We start from the raw sequence: 19,162 nt of genomic DNA, 5'->3' as shown, positions 1-19,162 counted from the left end.
AATTGCGTCTTCTTCAACCAGGAGAATGCCGCAAAACAGGAAGGTTCTTTTTTTATTTGCAATTGCCTTCGAGTCAGATAAAAGTTCGCAGTTGTGTAAAATTTTCCTTTGGCCTCCCTTGTACCTTGACAAAAGACTCAAGCCAGACACGTTGGTTGCTACAGAAGGGGCGCTGCATGACATGCTGTGTTTCTCCAGCACTTCTCTCTGTTGAAGCACAATCATGGCGTTTGGAGTCTTCCTTTAATGTTCCCTGTGTCTCACGAGTTCCCCTCAATCTCTATCTGATTTCAACTTACACTGAAAATGTGCATCCGATATTAGCGAGTAAACCCCAACTGCTGAACTCAGAAACATGAACGGATGAAAAGATGGAAGAACAGAACGTTTGTTCCAGGTCCCTCATCGCAGTGCACGCATCAATTTAACGATGTCGTCAATCTAAATTGACGTTTTCAAAGTTTTCCGGTTGACTTTAATTGATTTGTGGAATAATGCACATGTTGCAAACGACACAATCCATTTTAATCGTCAGCGTTATTGCAATAGGGATAAAACTCAAACAATGCTCGCTGATGCAGTCTCTCTGAGCCTGCTAGTCAGATTCCAGGACCACACCAGGTTGTGCGAGACGTTGTGGGATATGTAGTTCATAGGCCGCTCTTTCCGGGATGGATCGGCGAGATTAGACCACAACTCCCAGTGTTCAGTGGGCGGCGCTGTCCAGTCTCTCGGCGAAGATTGGTTCATTCGCGCGATCCACGGGCAGGTTGAGCGACGCGCGCGCACGTCCGCACTGAGCCAGAGTCGTGGATGCGAGAGGACGGGTGGCCGGGCTTTGGCTGCTTCCCTCTCACATCACAAGAGCCGTTCAGCGGAGGAAGAGGGGCGAGGGTCGGGGCTGCTCGGAGCTGTTTGAGGGGAACGATGCACGCGAGTGCCAGCGCCCTGCGGACCCTGATCAAAGGGGGCCGGGTGGTGAACGACGATTGCACCCAGGAGGCCGACGTCTACATCGAGAATGGCGTCATTCAGCTGGTGGGCCGCGAGCTCATGATCCCCGGTGGTGCCAAGGTCATCGACGCCACCGGCAAGCTGGTGATGCCGGGCGGCATCGACACCAGCACCCATTTCCAAGAGACCTTCATGAACATGACGTCCGTGGACGATTACTACCAGGGCACCAAGGTAATGAGTGTGCCGGGCATTGTTCTTCGCACACCACACCCTCCGCGCCATCTTTCATGTCGTGCCCGTCCCCTCCCACCCTCCAGGCATCCACTGTCACCCCACCCTCCAGGCATCCACTGTCACCCCACCCTCCAGGCATCCACTGTCACCCCACCCTCCAGGCATCCACTGTCACTCCACCCTCCAGGCATCCACTGACACCCCACCCTCCAGGCATCCACTGTCACACCACCCTCCAGGCATCCACTGTCACCCCACCCTCCAGGCATCCACTGTCACCCCACACCCCCACCCTCCAGGCATCCACTGTCACCCCACCCCCCCACCCTGCAGGCATCCACTGTCACTCCACCCTCCAGGCATCCACTGACACCCCACCCTCCAGGCATCCACTGTCACCCCACCCCCCCACCCTCCAGGCATCCACTGTCACCCCACCCCCCACCCTCCAGGCATCCACTGTCACCCCACCCCCCACCCTCCAGGCATCCACTGTCACCCCACCCCCCACCCTCCAGGCATCCTTTGTCACCCCACACCCCACCCTCCAGGCATCCACTGTCACCCCACCCCCCACCCAACTCTCTTTATTATCTCTCCTCCTCATTCTCTGACACAAACTATTTCCTCACCACACAAATCCCAAACAGAATCGCAGAACACGACTGAAAGTCCACGTTACTTTAATCAGGCAATTTTTAAAAAAATGATCATCAAAGGAGCTAGCAAATGAACATCATCTATTCAATCTTTTCAGATTTTGTCCATTTATTTGTCCCATGAGTTGTATTTTCGGGTGGAGCTGTCTGCAGTTCATCTTTGGAGATGAAATTTAGTCTGTTTTTGGGATAGATGGAGAATGAAGAAGCTGGTGAGTTGAGAAGAAAGAGACACATTGCCAAAGGCAATTTTAATTTTTGGATGACTGTCTGGTTAAGATAAATTTATTTTTTCCCTTAGAAGCCATACAAAATATTTTGTTTGATTTAGTGGTCAGAGCTGGTTCAAGGTGTGAAGAAGCTTACAAATCAAGTCGTACAGGTGATCTGTTGATAATTGATGTAAAGACTTTTGTAAACTCAAGTTAACTATCTTTATGCCACTTAGCAGGAGAGATCTAACACCATGATGAAAAGATCTTTTGGTTAGCTTTATCATTGCACACTTGATGGTGTGACTGCAGGCCACCTGCTTCAATTGTTGTATATTGATTGTACAGGTATTCTGTATTGTTGGGTAGAGTTCCAGGATTTAGACATTAACTAAATATTTAGCAATTTATTTCCAAATCAGAATGGTGTTTGACTTGGAGACTTTGCAGGTGTCTATTTCCCAAGTGCCGGCAATCTTTTGCTTTCTTGTAAACGGAAGAAGTTGATTCTGTTTTAAAGTCAATTAAGCGAACTGATAATTCCTTATACCTCTTTCCACATGTATCCCGTTCCATATACAAAACAAATGTTTTTTTTTTCCTACTTTTAAAAATTTACAAATTTGGGAGAGGGTAAGTGAGATACAAACCAGAGGACATGGGTTACAGGTGAAAGGAGGGAAGTCTAGGGGAAACATTTGGGGGAATTTCTTCATACAGTGGTCTGAGTCTGGAATGAGCTGCCATCTGAATTGGTCAATGTGGACCAATGTCACCCCACCCTCCAGGCATCCACTGTCACCCCACCCCCCACCCTCCAGGCATCCACTGTCACCCCACCCTCCAGGCATCCACTGTCACCCCACCCTCCAGGCATCCACTGTCACCCCACCCTCCAGGCATCCACTGTCACCCCACCCTCCAGGCATCCACTGAAGAAAAAATTGGACAGGTATATCGATTGGAGGGATAAGGTATAGATCAATTGGATGAGCCATAATAGTTTTGCACAGACTCAAAGGGTGGATGGGTCTGTTTTCTGTGCTATAATGTTCTATGTTGCCAGAGTAGCCTGGATGACTGATTGCAATGAATTGTGCAGTTTTATACACTGTGGTAACTGCACACTAGTTGTGTGGAAGGAATTCAAGTGGTGGATGCGGTGGACAGTCACGTGAGATGGTTTCAGATGGATGATCACAGAATATACAATCTCTGTACTCCTGTGGTTTGACCAATCCAGTTTCTGGGCAATAATCACCCACTCTCTCATCTCCCAGAATATTGCTGGTGGGAAATTTAACATTGATAATGACATTGAATATCTTGTTGAAAATGGGCTTGCCTGGCACTTTTGTGGTCCAAATGTTATTTGTCAAGTTAAGTACTTGAATATGGTGTAGATTGTACTTTATGCAAACATAGGTTACTTCATTTGCTGGAGGAATTGTGGATGGAAGTAAACATTGTGCCATTGTCAATAAACATCCCCATTCTGATTTTATGCGGAGATATCCTGGAGCTGGGGTGATTTATCTCCAAATGCTACAGCCAGCATCCTTTGTAACCAGTGGTTACAACCACTGGTTTGTTTTGTCTTCAGTTTGCCTCATTGTCATTCTCTGTCAAATACTGTATTGATTCCTCGTTTCTACAATTCAGCTCTCTTATCCATGATTAACCCAGGTGACCATAGTGAAATTCAGTTGTGCAATTGAGCAGATTAGGGGCAGATATTATTGACAATGTTTCCATTGTTTTGCTGATGACTGAACAATGATCTGCTGGATTGGATTTGTTCTGCTTTTGAACAGGGTACCTGGGTAAATTTTCTATTTTGTCAGATAGATGTTAGTGTTATAATCACTTGTGTTATAACTACACGAATAGCTTGGCTAATGGCCTGGCTTGCTTGAAGCAACAAAGTAGTTGAGATATTGTCTGGTCCAAAAGTCTTTACTGCATTCAGTGGAGAGAATCAAATTAACTGGAGGCTGACTTCACTGATGGTGGTGATCTGGGGAAACAGCTGAGACAGGTCATGTATTCTGGCTAAATGTGGGTTCCTCTGGAACGGCAGAGTGTCATCTTTCTCAGGGTAGATGGTGTGATATTGCGCTATTGAACCTGGGAGGTGGAAACTACCTGCAAAAATGAGAATACATGTTCATTTTATTTTTAATCACCAAAACATTTCCCACTTCCCTTCCCTAACTTACCTGCATCCTCCAAAACCATGACTGTTCATTACCAGACAAGTAGCCAGTGATTCTCTGTTACAGAATTTGGTTCCAAATCCATTCCCTTTGGTGTTAAGGAAGAAGTTGAATTGAAATGCTGAGCAAAACTTACAATGTAGTCAGAATTTTTTTGAAAAAACAGGGAAAAGCATATATGTCAACCCAAATTTTAGCTGTCCAATTTTTTTCATTGATACAAACAAAGAAAAGATGTGTGTGTTGTGCGATTGTCAATCAGGAGTAGATATGACTGAAAATGTTTTGTGTTGTTGAGTATGAATGTTGAAATTTTTTTTTAATATTTTGCCAAAAATATTACAGATGCTTATTTATAACTAGGCAAAATTGAAGCTGTAAAGAATGAATTCAGAGCTGTTGTAAACAACCTTAGAGTGATTTATGCATGCTGATTAGTTGCAGCCTTTTGAAATAGTATTATGATAAAAATGAAATTTGAGTGTCAGTACATGACAATAAAGGAATATGGAATATTGAAAATTTAACTGAATAGGATAAATTTTATTCATTGTTCATCAATGTTTTGACTAGCCATTGTAATATCAATTTGGATTGATTTGACCCCAAATTCTCCATTTTATTTCTGACCTATCATTGAGTTCTTTGGTTGGAAATTGATTAATGGGCCTAGGAATTGTAACAAATTTCAGCTTGTGTTTGGGAAAGTTGGGGGGGGGGGGGTTGTTCTGTCTGATCAATATTTGATGACCCAAATAATTTTAAATTTTTATTAAATGTAACTCTCAATGTTCAGATAATCAAGTGTACTGCACTAGTCTGATTTAGTACTGAATTATTGTAAATTTGAGCTTCTCTAATCTATTATTGCAGAACAGTTGAGAACCACTTTTATTTAATGAGGAACCTTTCTTTCACCATCATCAAAATATCTTCTACATTTGGTGTGGGTTTCTTTGCAAGAATGCCAGGCATGTGCATTGTATTTATTGGTAGGGGGTAGAAACTGGAGGAGGTATCATAATTGAAATGCCAGATATGATCAAAATGTAATAGTATCTGTTGTATTCTGAAGAATGCTTTGCAACTAAAAGCGTTGCTATGGATCAGTTGATCTGAGAGGAGTAGATATCAGCCAGCTGTTCCCTTTTTGTCATACTGTCACAACTGAGTAGCTTGGTTAGGATCTGTCTGCCAACCAGAGCATAAAAGCCCCCAACCAAACACTGTATTTGCATTCCAAAATAACTAGACTACATTTACAGCATAACTCTCAAATAATTCATTATTGATTTAGCTCAACACTGATGAAAGAAATATGGATTTGTTCATGAATATATTCTATATACTACATGAACTATTAAATAACAATTTAATTATTGTCTTGAATGATAATACTTCAAATTAATTATGGTTAAAAAATTTGTAATATAGAACTTTAAAGCACAGTACAGCCCCTTTGGTCCATGATATTGTGCTGACATATATGAACCCATTCAGCAAACTAAACATTCCCTACCTTACTCTCTCTCTCTCATGCACACTCACGCACACACACACACAACCCTCTTTTTTTTGGATCCATGAGTCTCATAAATGTTCTTATTGTACAAGCCTCCACCATCACCCCTGGCAGTGCATTCAAGACACCCACCTCTTTTTAAAAAAAAAACGTATCCCTGCTCCCCTAAACTTTCCTCCATTCACCTTATATAGATGTCCTCTGGTGTTTGCTAGTCTCACTCTGGAGGGAAAAAGGTGCTGGCTGTCCATCCTATTGATGCATTTTATTATATTGTAGACCTCTATTAAGTCACCTCTCATCCTTCTCTACTCCAATGAGAAAAGCCCTCATTCTGTCAACCTTGCCTCATAAAATCCATTCTCTAATCCAAGCAACATCCTGCTAAATCTCTGCACCCTCTCCATTAGCTTCCATTACATCCTTCCTGTAATGAGGCGACCAGAACTGAACATATAATTCCAAGTGTTGTCTAACCAGAGCTTTATAGAACTGCAACATTAACCTCTTGAACTCCATCCCCTGACTAATGTAGGCCAGCATTACCATCAGCTGCCTTAACTACCTTATCAAATTGTGCAACAACCTCAAGAAATATATGGATTTGGACCCCAGGGTTCCTCTGTTCTTCCAATTTGTTGAGAATCCTGACATTAACCATGTTCTCTACCTTCAAATTTGACCCTCCAAAATGCATCTCTTCACAGTAATCTGGATTGAACTCAATCTGCTACCTTTCTGCCAATTCTGTATCCTGTCTATATCCTGTTGTAATCTACAACAATCTTCTACATTATCCACAACACATTCAATCTTGGTATCATCTGTAAGCCTACTGACTCATCCCTCTACTTCTTCATCCAGGTCATTTATAAAAATCACAAAGACCAGAGGTCCCAGAACCCTGCAAAATTTCACTAGTCCCTGACCTCCAGGCAGAATATGTTCCATCTACCACTACCGCCCTCTGCTTTCTGCAGGCAAGCCACTTCTGAACCCACAGAGCCAAGATTCCATACCTTATGACTTTATGAATGACTACCCATGGGGGATCTTGTCAAATGCATATTTACTAAAATCCATATACACCACATCTACCGCCCTACCTTCATCAATTTCTTGTTACCTCAAAATTTTGATTTAGCTCGTGAGTCATGTCCTTCCCCTCACAAAGCCAGGCTGACTATCCCTGAGAAGATTGGTGTATATGCCAGCCAATAAGATGACTCCCCTGAATTTCCACCTAAAATTTAGGTTTTTGAACTGTACTCAGTATATAACTACCCGAAGTCTGGCACTTACTGCTGACGAGTGGAGTGATGCTGTTATGCACATTTAATATACTAATTCACAATATTTTCAAAGAAAATTACCGAGTAAAGGTTTACATTTTATTAGCATATTTTAAAATAAACTTCCATCAGCTCCTTTATCAAGCCATTTAAACCCTGTATAGAGTCAATGACAATTGAACCAGGTGAATGGACCCTGTGGGAGAGCACTGAGACTTTGCTGTTAAAGTTTGTATTTTATACTTGGTGCAAAAGACATTTTTGGTGACATTTTTAGCATTCAAAGACATTCTTGTACGCCAGCATACATGGTATATTTCTCTAAATGCTCGTAAATCCTGTCCATCAGAATCCTCTCCAATAGTTTTCCCACCATTGACATAAGATCTCACTGGTCTATAATTCCCAGGGTTCTCCCTATTACATTTTTTAAATGAGGGAATCAAGTTTACCATTCTCCAATCCTTCCCGACCTCCCCTTTGGCCAGGAAGGCTGCAGAGCTCATTGCCAAATCCCCAGTCATTTATCCCCTTTCTTCCTCTAGTAACATGGGGACTTGTATTCCTAATGTTTTTAAGTTGATCCAGCACTTCCTCTTTCTTAACCTCAGCATTCTCAGCACCAAATATTGTTCTATACTGACCTCCCATTGACCAAGGTCCCTCTCTCTGGTGAAGCAAAGTATTCATTTAGGACCTCTGTCTCCAGGCACATGTTGCCTCCATTATCCATAAGCAGTCCTGCATTTGCTCGTCATATTTTTGCTCTTCACTTAAGCATATAACACCTTGGGGTTTTCATTAATCTTACTTTCCAAGTCCTGTGCCCCTTCTAGTTCTCCTTTTAAGTTATTTCCTGCCTACCATATAATTCTCATGAACCCTTCCTGCCTTTTGCTTCTTAAACCTTGTGAAAGTTTCCTTCTTTCTCTTAACTAGCTGCCTCACTGCTTTTGTCAACCACAGTTCCCTTATCTTGCCAAATTTTCTCTAACTCGGGTGGTATTCTGGATATGTTTGTCCCACTGAGTGTCCCTAAACACCCCCCCACCCCGAAGAACATCTGTTCCCAATTTATTCTCCCCAGTTCCTGCTTAATCCCATTTTAATTCACCCTTCCCAATTCAACACTTCACCATTTTGTCTTCTCCTATCCTTGTCCATAGCTATCCAAAAGGTCAGGGAGTTGTGTTCATTATTACCGAAATGCTTTCCCCACCAAAAAATCTGTCACCTAACCAGGTTCATTTCCAGTACTAGATCCAGTTTGGCCTCTCCTCTAATCAGCTTGTCCACATACTCTTGACAGGAATCCTTGTTGGACAAATCTGATAAATTCTGCCCTATCTATTCCTCTTGCTGTCAGAATATGCCATTGAATATTTGGGAAGTTCAGTCCAATTTATTGTCATCTGATTGTAAAAGTACAACCTGACAAAACAGCATTCTCCGATCCTCAGTGCAAAAACATGCAGTCACACAACCAGACAAACAATACCTATGTAAGATAAAAATAAATATTGCTTGTGCAAGAGCGAGTCTCAGATGGTTAGTCTGAGCAGTTCCTTTGGTTGTTCAGCATTCTTATTGCCCCTTGAAAGAAGCTGTTCCTTGAGCTGGTGGTGCTGGATCTGATATTCTTGTATCTCTTCCCCAACCACAACAGCTGAAACATGCTGTGTTCAGGGTGGAAAAGGTCCTCAATGATTTTGTGTTCCCTCTTCAGTCAATGATCCTGGTAGATCACATCATTGGGGGTGAAGGAGACTCCAGTGATCAGCTCTACCACTCTTATGGTCCTGTGGATTGACCTCCAATCCATTTCTCTGCAGCAACTATACCACACAGTGATGCAGCCGGCCAGGGGGGTGACATAATGGCGGCCAGTAGCCTTGCCTGCTTCAGTCTCCTCAGGAAGTGCAGTCGCTGTTGCGCCTTTCTGACAAGGGAGGAGATGTTAAGTGTCCATGATCGGTCACAAGTGAACTCCAGGGAACTTGATGCTCTCCACTCTCTACTACAGAGCTGTTGATGTATAGTGAAGGGTGGTCATTCCTGGTCCTCCTGAAGTTCACGATCATCTCCTTCATCTTGTCCATGTTGAGGCTCATTTCATGAGATTTTCCATTACTGTAGTGCGACTCATTGTTGTTGCTGATGAGGCCAATTACTGCTGTGTCATCTGTAAACGACACCATTGGAGCTGGATCTGGCGCTGCATGTTATCTGTAAACGACACTGTTGGAGCTGGATCTGGCGATGCAGTTCTGGTCAATAGCGTGAACAGGAGTGGGCTGAGCACACAGTCCTGAGGTGCACCAGTGCTCAGCGTGATGGTGCTCAATATTCTGCTACTGACCTGGTCAGATTGTGGTCTTTCTGTTAGGAAGTCCAGGATCCAATTATAGAGAGTCCCAGTGAGAACAGCTTCTCCACCAGCCTCTGGGGAATGATGAGACAATGGACCTATTTCTGCTCATATAGCTTGTGAAGTTGAAGTCTCCCATAACCACAACCCTGTTATTTCTGCACATTTTCAAAATCTGCCTACTTATCTGCTCCTCATTGTCCCAAGGGCAATTTGGGGGCCAAAAGACTATTCCCAAAAATGTGATCAGCCCCTTCCTGTTTTTACTTCCACCCACACTGAATCATTAGAAAATCCATCCACAACGTCTTCCCTCTCTGCAGCTGTGATACTATCTCAGATTAGTGTTGCTAGCTCCACCCCCATCTTTTACCTTCCATTCTATCCCTTTTAAAACATTTAAACCCCGGTACCTGCACCAGCCAATCCTGTTCTTGTATCAGCCATGTCTCTGCGATGGCTACAAATTCATAATTCCACACACTGATCCATGCTCTAAGTTCATCTCCCTTACTCCCCATCAAATGAACTCCATCATTCTAATCTTGGAATGATCCATTCTCCCACTCAACCCCACTCCTGGCTTCTTCTCCCCTGACCAATCTGCCTTAAATACACCCAACAATCTCACTTTCACAGCTGCCAATGGCACAACTTCAACAGATTTGTGACTCTCGGACTAAAGAAAATTTTCTGCATCTGTTTTAAATTGATACCCCTTTTATCTTGAAGTTGTGCCCTCTTGTCTTTAGCCCCTTCACACTTGCAAGTAATCCCAGGAATCAAACGCCATTCGGCCTTTAAAGTGGCAAGTGTGAAAGCAAAATCAGCTCAACGCTGGCGTCAGATGACGTCATCTCATGCCGTGGATTGACTCTGGCGTTGCAATCAGGCAAGTGTGAAATGGGTATTGCATTGTGGGATTGAAACGTCCCAAGTTTTTGCATGAGTGCAGGAAGAAACGGTTAAAATGAGGTACAGGTACACGATCCTTTATCCGAAAGCTCCAAAATCCGGCAAGTTGGGAGAGACCTGCAGCGCGAGTCGGGCGGGTGAGGGCGGAAGACTGGCATCGCGAGTTGGGCTGGCGATGGGGAGAGACTGGCAGCACGAGTCGGGCGGGCGGGAGACCAGCAGCACGTGGCGGGGGGGGTGGACCAGCAACACGGGGCGGGCAGGCATGGGGGAGACCGGCAGCGCAAGTCGGGCTGGCAGGGAGGGGGGAGACCGGCAGCGCGAGTCAGGCTGGCAGGGAGGGGGGAGAGACTGGCAGCACGAGTCGGGCCAACGAGGGGGAGAGGCCAGCAGCATGTCGGGCGGGAGACCGGCAGCGCGAGTCGGGTGGATTTAAATCTGGCTTTCCAAAATTCGGAACACTCTGACCCCAAAGGGTTCCAAATAAAGGATTGTTTACCTATGTAAACTTTGTCATGGGAAAGTCGCAGTGAGAGAGAGAGGAGATAGCAATAAATAGCAATAGCGGACAATTTTTAAACAGCAAGAGAAAATTGGTAGTGCTATAATGCACAATTTATAAAGACCATGGGGATAAAAGCAATGGTGGACCTTACTTCCGAGAATGCCATGTGGCAGAGAAACCACTCTATGAATGCTCCATATATGCAGCTGAGCATATAGCCCTTTCTCTGCTGCATGGCATTCTGGGAGGGTAGGTCCGCCATTGCTTTTCCCCATGCTATTTATAAATTATATGCGATAGTACTACCAACTATCCCATACTGCTTAAAATGTATGCGATAGTGCAGCCAACTTTCCCACCCTGTTTAAAAATTGTCTGCTATTACTATTTATTACTCGTACTTTCCCACAGTCTTTTATAAAGGTTTATATAGGTCGTCCCAACAACAGCAGGGGCTGAAGGCCTCCTACTGTGCTGTACATAAAGCTTAATTATGTTATAATTATGCGTGATTAATTTTGTTCAAATCTAAGATCATAATACATTGATCAAGATTTAGGGCATGTTCACTATCACTCGATGTGTCATGACTTCACCAGGAGAAGATAGAACAGTCATAACCTCGGGGATGGCTCCTTGCAAGTGTGAAAGCATTCAGTGTCCCAGTTAGGAGTGGTCAAGTGTGAAAAGCCAAACCCCCATTCCTATCCCAGGACACTGAATGACCAATTTAGTGGTATGCAAGTGTGAAAGGGGCTTAAGACTCCCCTGCCATGGAAAACATCCTTGCCACATCTACTCTGTTCAGGCCTTTCAGTATTCAAAATGTCTCTGGGGTCACCTCTCATCCTTCTCTACTCCCAAAGAGTACAGTCCAAAGCTGACAAACATTCTTCATATGCTAACCTTTTCATTCATGGTATTCTAGTAAATCTTCTCTGAACCCTCACCAATGCCAGCTCGTCTTCTCAAACAGTACTCCAAGTGAGGTCTCAACATGACGTCGTTACTCTTGGGCGCTATTCCTCTAGAAATAAATGCAACATTGCATTTGCCTTCTTCACCACCAACTCAATCTGAAGGTTAACCTTTCAGGTATCCTGCATGAAGGCTCCCAAGTCTCTTTGTACCTCTGGATTTTGTATTTTCTCCCCATCTAAATAATTGTCTGCCTGTCTATTTCTTCTACCAAAGTGTATTTCCAACATTGTATTTCATTTTCTCCCTGTTTTCCCCATTCTCCTAATCGATCCAAGTTTATCTGCAGGCTTTCTGTATCCTCAGCACCACTGTCCGAGCACCCCTTTTGGTATCACCTGCAAATTTAAACACAAAATCATCTATTCCATAATCCAAATCATTTATATGCCACATAAGAAGAAGCAGCCCCAACACTGACCCATGTAGAACACAATTTAGCCAACCAAAATAGGTTCCTTTTATTCCCACTCTGTTTTCTGCCAATCAGCCAACGCTCTACCCATGCTAGTATATTTCCTGTAATTCCATGGGCTCTCATCTTCTTCAGCAGCCTCATGTGTGGCACCTTGTCAAAGACCTTTTGAAAGTCCAAATACACAACATCCACTGCATCCCTCCCTGTTTATCCTCTTTTTTTAAAAAAATAATTACAATAGGTTTGTCAGGGACGATTTTCCTTTTAGGAAACCATGCTGTCTTGGGCCTATCTTTTCATGCACCTCCAGATATTCCATAACCTCATCCTTGACAATCAACTCCAACTGCTTCCCAACCACTGATGTCAAGCTAGCAGGTCGACAATTTCCTTCCTGCTGCCTCGCTCCCTTCTTAAAAAGTGGAGTGCCATTCACAACCTCCAGTCCACCAGAACCATACCAGAATCCATTGATTCCTGGAAGATCATTAACAATAATAATTTATGCTCCTTCCACTGTCCATCTTTCCTCACAAACTCACAACACATTGCATCTTTCCACCATCTGCTGTATTCTCTGCCTTCTCATTCTGGTTCCCATCCTCCTGCCAAACTAATTTAAACCCTCCCCAACAGTTCTCACAAATTTGGCCACTCCATGATATTGGTCACCTTCGATTTCAGATGCAACCTATCACTTTTGTACAGGTCATACTTTCCCCAGAAGGGATCCCAATGATCCATGAATCTGAACCCCTGCCCCTTGCACCAGCTTTTCAGCCATCCATTCATCTGCCAAACTTTCTAATCTTGGCCTCACTCGTGCAAGACACGGCAAGAGATTACTTGAGGTCCTACTTTTTAGCTTCTCTCCTAATTCCCTATATTCAATCTTCAGGACCTTAGCCCTTCCCCAACCTATAGTGCCCTCCTTAATGTGTGGGATAAAGACACTTTTTTTCTTTGATTTGTCCCTGTACTATACAGTTTTACACTTTTAATCATATTTTATTCAAGGTTATTTGTTTACATTTTGGTTTCACCATGTAGAAGTTATAATACTTTCTATGCATAGTCCCCTCATATCAGAGCACCATAATATTTGTGACATAGCAATGTTATGTATATTAAAGTAGTCATGTTTAGTACTTTGTTGCATATCCCTTGCATGTTATGACTGTTTATGATCATAGATATCACCAGATATTGAGTATCTTCTCTGGTGATGCTCTTCCTGTCCTCTACTGCAGCCTTCTTCAGCTCCTGCTTATTTCGGGGGCTTGTTCCTTGAAGTTTTCTTTTCAGCATATGGAAGATGTGCTCATTTGGATTTGGATCAGGTGACTGATCTTAGCCATTCAAGAAATTTCCAGTTTTTAGCTTCAAAAAACTCCTTTGTTGCCTTAGCAGTATGTTTGGGATCATTTGCTCATAATTCATTTTGCTTTTGCATTGAATTACCACTTATTGGAAGTGCAATAAAAAATGTACCAAACATGCACATGTAAACAAGTAAAGAAATGTAAATAAACTGTGCAATACAGACAGAGGAAAAAAAGAGCAGAGTCCTTAAATAAGTCCCTGATTGAGTTGTTGTTAAAGAGTCTGATGGTGGAGGGGTAGCAGTTGATGCTGAACCTGATGGCATGAGTATTGTGGCACCTTTATGGATATCTCCCGCTTTTTGAAAGTTCACTTTACGCACTTTGCTTTTGCCAAAGACCAACATTAGTACCAGTTTTTGCTAACTGAAAGAAATCCAAAGAGGATTTTTTGCTTTTATGAGAAACACTCAATTAATGAAAATAGATATTATGAAATGTATTTTTGTGAATGAGAGCAAATTCGTACGCTAATCTAGCCATTTGCCACCATGTCCCCACATCTCTCTCATCCAGGTAATTTAATCTCATTTGGGGCACAACTTTTAATTTCCTCAATTAATATTAATTCTCTCAATCTGTCAAAATCATTATTTATTCCTTTTGAGGTGTACCAATGGTCAAAACATATACATTTTTATAGAGCAAAATCCATACAAGATTGATTCCATGTTTTCACCGAATTCCTAAATTTTTGTCCATATGCTTCTGGAACCAACTCATAAGCTTTCAATACTGCTTGTACAGTATCATAATTTGCCACTTGCTCTGTAGTCAAACTAGAGTATGCAGTTTGTGCTTTTCCCTTCAATACACTTTGGAGCATAAGAGGCCATTTTTCTTTTGGCCATCTGAGCTCAGCAACCTTTTCAAAAAGCTGAAAGTATGTATCTATATCTCCCTCGTCAAAAGGAGGAACTGGATTTACCTCTCTACAAGCCAAATACCTCTCCCCAGGAGTTACAGCCTCAATTCTCTTACTTCTCTCCATCTCAATTTTTAACTTCTCTCATTGAAACTGTCTGTCCCTTTCAATCTTTTCCAAGTCATATTTTCTATGTTTTTCAGCTTGCTCTGCCTTATATAATCCTCTGTTTTTCAGCCTCTTCTTTGTTTTTCAGCCTCCAAATCCCTCTGTTTCTCTCTTTCCTCTTCTACTTTTAATTTCTCTAATTCCAATCGCAATTCAACAGATCTATCCTCCGGGAAATTTTCTAAGTCTCAACAAATTTTTCCTCACCTATATAATATTTCACTATAATCCTCTGGATTTGTATTTTCCTCATCCAATGCTTGACTTCAGTCAGCTTTAATGCCTTGGAAATAACCATCAGTTCCTCTTTTCACTTGCTGTATAGGTGATGGTTGTGACAAAATGTATCAACATCCATTGCTGCTGTTTTTCCACACACAAGCTTTAAATTAGTTTGGGAAAAAAAAACAAATGACTAATAAATCACAAAAACTCCAATTTTCAATCCGAAAGGACAAGCCCCTATAAAATGTTACAACCCCAGAGGACCCCAAAACCAAGCAGCAATAGATATTCACCAAGACAAATGGTTACTTACACAAAAGTTGCTTTTAATTCTCTTTAAACATGAAAGCAGAATCACACTTTAACTTATCACTATTGACTTAACTAACCTAACTTAACCCCTTTCTAATTCTAAGTGCACATTTGTGTAATGTGTGTGTCAGTTCAGAAAAGTTCTTTGGATCACAGTCCAATTTCACTTTTCATTCCTCTGTAGCGGTGGCTACACTGCTCCTGCAATAACACACACAACCAGACGGGTTGAGCTCAGTGAGCAGACTGGTTTATTGCAGGCTGGTGGGCTGCACTTATACTCCCAACCCAGACCTGGCTGAGAACCGTGCTGAAGGGCACTGACGTCACCCGGGCGTCACGTGGTCCCCCAGCATGGGTTTCTGAGCCCCGTGCTGGAAGGAAGGGAAACCCCCGATGGCACCATTTTGGCCAGGTGCCCTGCCTTGTGGTGAGCCGCCACACAGCTCCCCCCCGCCCCCCAGAACCGGCGCCAATGTCCTTTTTAGCTGGGCGGCCTTGCTTCTTGGGCTGGGCAACGACCACGGGCTCGGTGGGATCAAGGTGCGCTGGCTTCAGCCTGTCCATGGTAAACAGCTCCTGCCTGCCACCCATGTTCAGCGTGAACGTTGATCCAGAACGCTGTGCAACCTAGTACGGCCCCTCGTATGGTCGCTGCACAGGTGCCACGGTCTGGCCCCGCCGTGGAAAGCAGTTCGCTGGGAATGTGAGACGGGCAGGTGCCATGCCTGGGCGGCGGCGGAAGTTCGAAGAAGTCCAAGTGTGCCCTGAGATGAGGAAGTAGTTCGTGCGGCGACTGCTGGGGATTGTGAGGTGCGTTGATGAACTCACTAGGTAGAGCCAGCGGTGCACCGTAGACCAGCTCAGCTGATGATGCCTGCAGATCTTCCTTGGGAGTGGAGCGGATGCCCAGGAGCACCCAAGGGAGTTTGTCCTTCCAGTCGGGACCAGTGAGGTGGGCCATGAGCACTGACTTAAGGTAGTGGTGCAGATGTTCGACCAGTCCATTGGCCTGCAGGTGGTAGGCCGTGATGCAGTGTAGCTGGATCCCCCAACCTGTTGGCGAGTTGTGCCCAGAGCTCAGATGTGAACTGGGCGCTCTGATCGCTGGTGAGGTGAGCTGAGATGCCAAACCGGGCAACCCAACTATGCAACAGTGCTCGGGAGCAGGAGTCGGTGGAGGCATCTGGCATTGGGATCGCCTCAGGCCAGTGAGTGGTGCGGTCCACCACCGTAAACAGGTAGCAGTTGCCCCGGGAAATGGGTAGGGGCCCGACGATGTCCAAATGAATGTGGCTGAACCGTTTCCAGACGTGCTCGAACTCCTGTATGGGCGCCCTGGTGTACCTGTGCATCTTGGACATCAGGCAATGGGTGCATGTTCTTGCCCAGCCCACAATTTGCGACCACAGCCCATGCCACACGAACCATTCTGCCACCAACAGGAATGTGGACCTGATAGACGGATGTGAAAGGTCATAGATGTGACGGAAGACCTGCCTATGCCACTGATGGGCAACCACTGGCCGCAGGGTGCCCAAGGAGATATCGCACAGGATGGTGCCTTTCGCCGCTCGGAGTCGGGAGGTCTTGGAATCGCAGGCCGATGATGACGGTCTTAAAGACCCTCATCTCCTCATCAGCTTCCTGGTCCAAGGCGAGCTGGTCCAAGTCGAGGCCAGTGTCAGCACGCAGATGGCCGGTCACGAGAGTGCATCGGCAACCACATTGTCCTTCCCCACTTTGTGCCAAATGTCGATGGTAAACTCCGACACCAAGGAGAGGTGACGCTGCTGGCGGGCCGACCAGGGATCCTTTGCCATCACAAGCGCTTGGGTGAGGGGTTTGTGATCGGTAAAAATGGTAAAAGTCCTCCCCTCCAAAAAATAGTGGAAATGCCACACCGCCAGATACATGCCCAGTAACTCGTGGTCGAAGGCACTATATTTGCATCCTGGCGAGTGGAGCAGGCGGCTGAAGAATGCCAGTGGCTTCCAATGTCCATTCACCTGCTGCTCCAGGACGGCACCAATGGCTGTGGCAGAGGCATCGACAGAGAGTGCCATATGCAGGTTGGTGTGCGGGTGGGCGAGCATGGCGGCCTTCGCGAGGGCGTCCTTGGTGGCTTCTAATGCGTTGCAGGCTTCTGGCTTCCAAGGGAGCATCTTGTGCTTGGCTGCGATGAGGGCGAACAGCGGCTGCATGATGCGTGCAGCTCCCAGGATGAAGCAGTTGTAAAAGTTGACCATACCCGCGAACTCCTGCAGCCCTTTGAGGCTGTCCGGGCATGGGAACTCCCTGATAGTGCCGACCTTCGCAGTGGTGGGCGTGGCTCCTTCGGCTGTGATGTTATGGCCCAGGAACTGCATGGATTCTTTCCCAAACTGATACTTGGCCGGGTTGATGGTAAGGCCGAAGTCGGCCACCCGGGAGAAAAGGGCAAATAGGTGGGCCTTGTGTTGCGCCCGGTCCTTGCTGTCGTCCAAATAAATAAAGATGAAATCCAAATCCATGCCCACAGAGTCCATGGGGCACTGGAAGGTCTGAGTGGTGATCTTGAGCCCAAACGGCATGCACAGGAATTCGAACAAGCCAAAGGGGGTGACGATGGCCATCTTGGGTATGTTGTCAGGGTGCACCGGGATCTAGTGATATCCGTGCACCAGGTCAACCTTGGAGAAGACCCTCGCGCCATGCAGGTTGGCTGTGAGAGATGGGGTAATGGTCAGGAACGGTTGCCTCTTTGAGCCGTCCATAGTCTCCGCAGGGACACCAGCCACCAGAGGCTTTTGGGACCAGATGGAACAGCAAGGCCTACGGGCTGTTGGACAGCCGAATGATCCCCAGCTCCAACAGGTGCGAAAACTCCTCCTTCACTACCTGGAGCTTGTCAGGCGGGAGCTGGCGTGAACCGGCGGGGCCTGGGTAGGGATGTGGTGGAACACCCCGTGGCACGGTGAGACAGCGGAGAACTGTGGCTTGAGGAGTGTCGGGAACTTATCCAGGATCCGCTGTAACTCGTCTCTGGGCGTGCTGATCGTGGCCATCTACGGTTGCTCCGAGTGGGAGGCGTCGAGGTGAACGGCCTGGAAGGTACGGGCGTCCATCAGGCGCCTACCTCGAATGTCCACCAAAAGCCCATGTGCGAGGAGGAAGTCTGCACCCAGGATGGCATTTGGGAGAGATGAGACGGTGAACCTCCCCGTGAAATTCCGTTGGCAGATCTGGAAGTGGACTTGTCTCCATACGTCCAGATCTCTGTTGCATTGAGCGCATGGAAAGGAGGTCCACGTGGTCAGTTCCTGGATTCGATGGCCGTGGCCGGGATGATGCTGATCTGGGCTCCAGTGTCAATGAGGAACCGCTGGGCACTGACTGAGTCCCGCAGGTAGAGAAGGCTGTGTTTTTGGCCAGCCACCGCAGCCATTAACAGCGGCCAGCCTGGTCGGTTCCCTGGAACTAGCAGGGCTGACGACACTTCCGAGTCTTGGCTCCCCAGCGCTGGTGGTAGAAGCAGAGGTCTGAAGCGGATGCTGTGGCCTTGGTTATGCTTTTGAGGGCCCCTGCAGGGGCCGGGTTCTCTAACGCGGTGCTAGGGGCAGGCTTGACGTGGTCATGCCCGTGCCTCGTGACCTGTTGGACCACTGAGTCTTCCTAGAATCGTGCGAGCCATAGCTCTTGGGCCTTCTGGGTGACCTTCTACTGGTCGGTGAAGCTCTCCTGAACCAGCAGCTGCCGGATAACCCCGGGCATATGTTTGAGGAAGATGTGCTCGAAAAGTGGGCAGTTGGTGAGCTCACCCATGAGCGCGAGCATCTTGTCCATCAGTTCCATCGGGGACCTGTCCCCCAGGGCATCTAGGTGCAGCATCTGAGCGGCACGCTGGTGTCTGGATAGTCCGAGGGACCCGGTAAGCACTCGCTTGATGGTCTCG

At 45.7% G+C, this 19,162-nt stretch overlaps 1 protein-coding gene and 1 long non-coding RNA gene across 3 annotated transcripts in view; one reads left to right on the top strand and one right to left on the bottom strand.

The window, feature by feature from the left end:
* The first annotated feature begins 570 nt into the window (after window positions 1-570).
* Window positions 571-19,162, top strand: part of LOC138736661 (dihydropyrimidinase-related protein 5-like) — a 63,809-nt gene continuing 45,217 nt past the window's right edge. The window contains exon 1 of the mRNA XM_069886535.1: window positions 571-1,188. Within this exon, the coding sequence (XP_069742636.1) occupies window positions 814-1,188 (375 nt within the window). The 5' untranslated portion in view covers window positions 571-813. The remainder of the gene's footprint in view (window positions 1,189-19,162) is intronic.
* Window positions 4,000-19,162, bottom strand: part of LOC138736663 (uncharacterized) — an 86,963-nt gene continuing 71,800 nt past the window's right edge. Inside the window, exons 1-2 of one of the 2 annotated variants that reach the window (XR_011340477.1) lie at window positions 6,820-6,906; window positions 4,000-4,207 (exon numbers count right to left, since the gene is read on the bottom strand). This is a non-coding gene — a long non-coding RNA (uncharacterized lncRNA). Of the gene's footprint in view, window positions 4,208-6,819; window positions 6,907-19,162 lie in introns of those variants that run through there. The other variant, XR_011340478.1, reaches the window with a different exon arrangement.

This window comes from Narcine bancroftii, chromosome 6 (genome assembly GCF_036971445.1).
Source record: "Narcine bancroftii isolate sNarBan1 chromosome 6, sNarBan1.hap1, whole genome shotgun sequence".
Taxonomy (NCBI): domain Eukaryota; kingdom Metazoa; phylum Chordata; class Chondrichthyes; order Torpediniformes; family Narcinidae; genus Narcine; species Narcine bancroftii.
The sequence above is the reverse complement of the archived record's forward strand: the minus strand, read 5'-3'. Positions and strand labels throughout refer to the sequence as shown.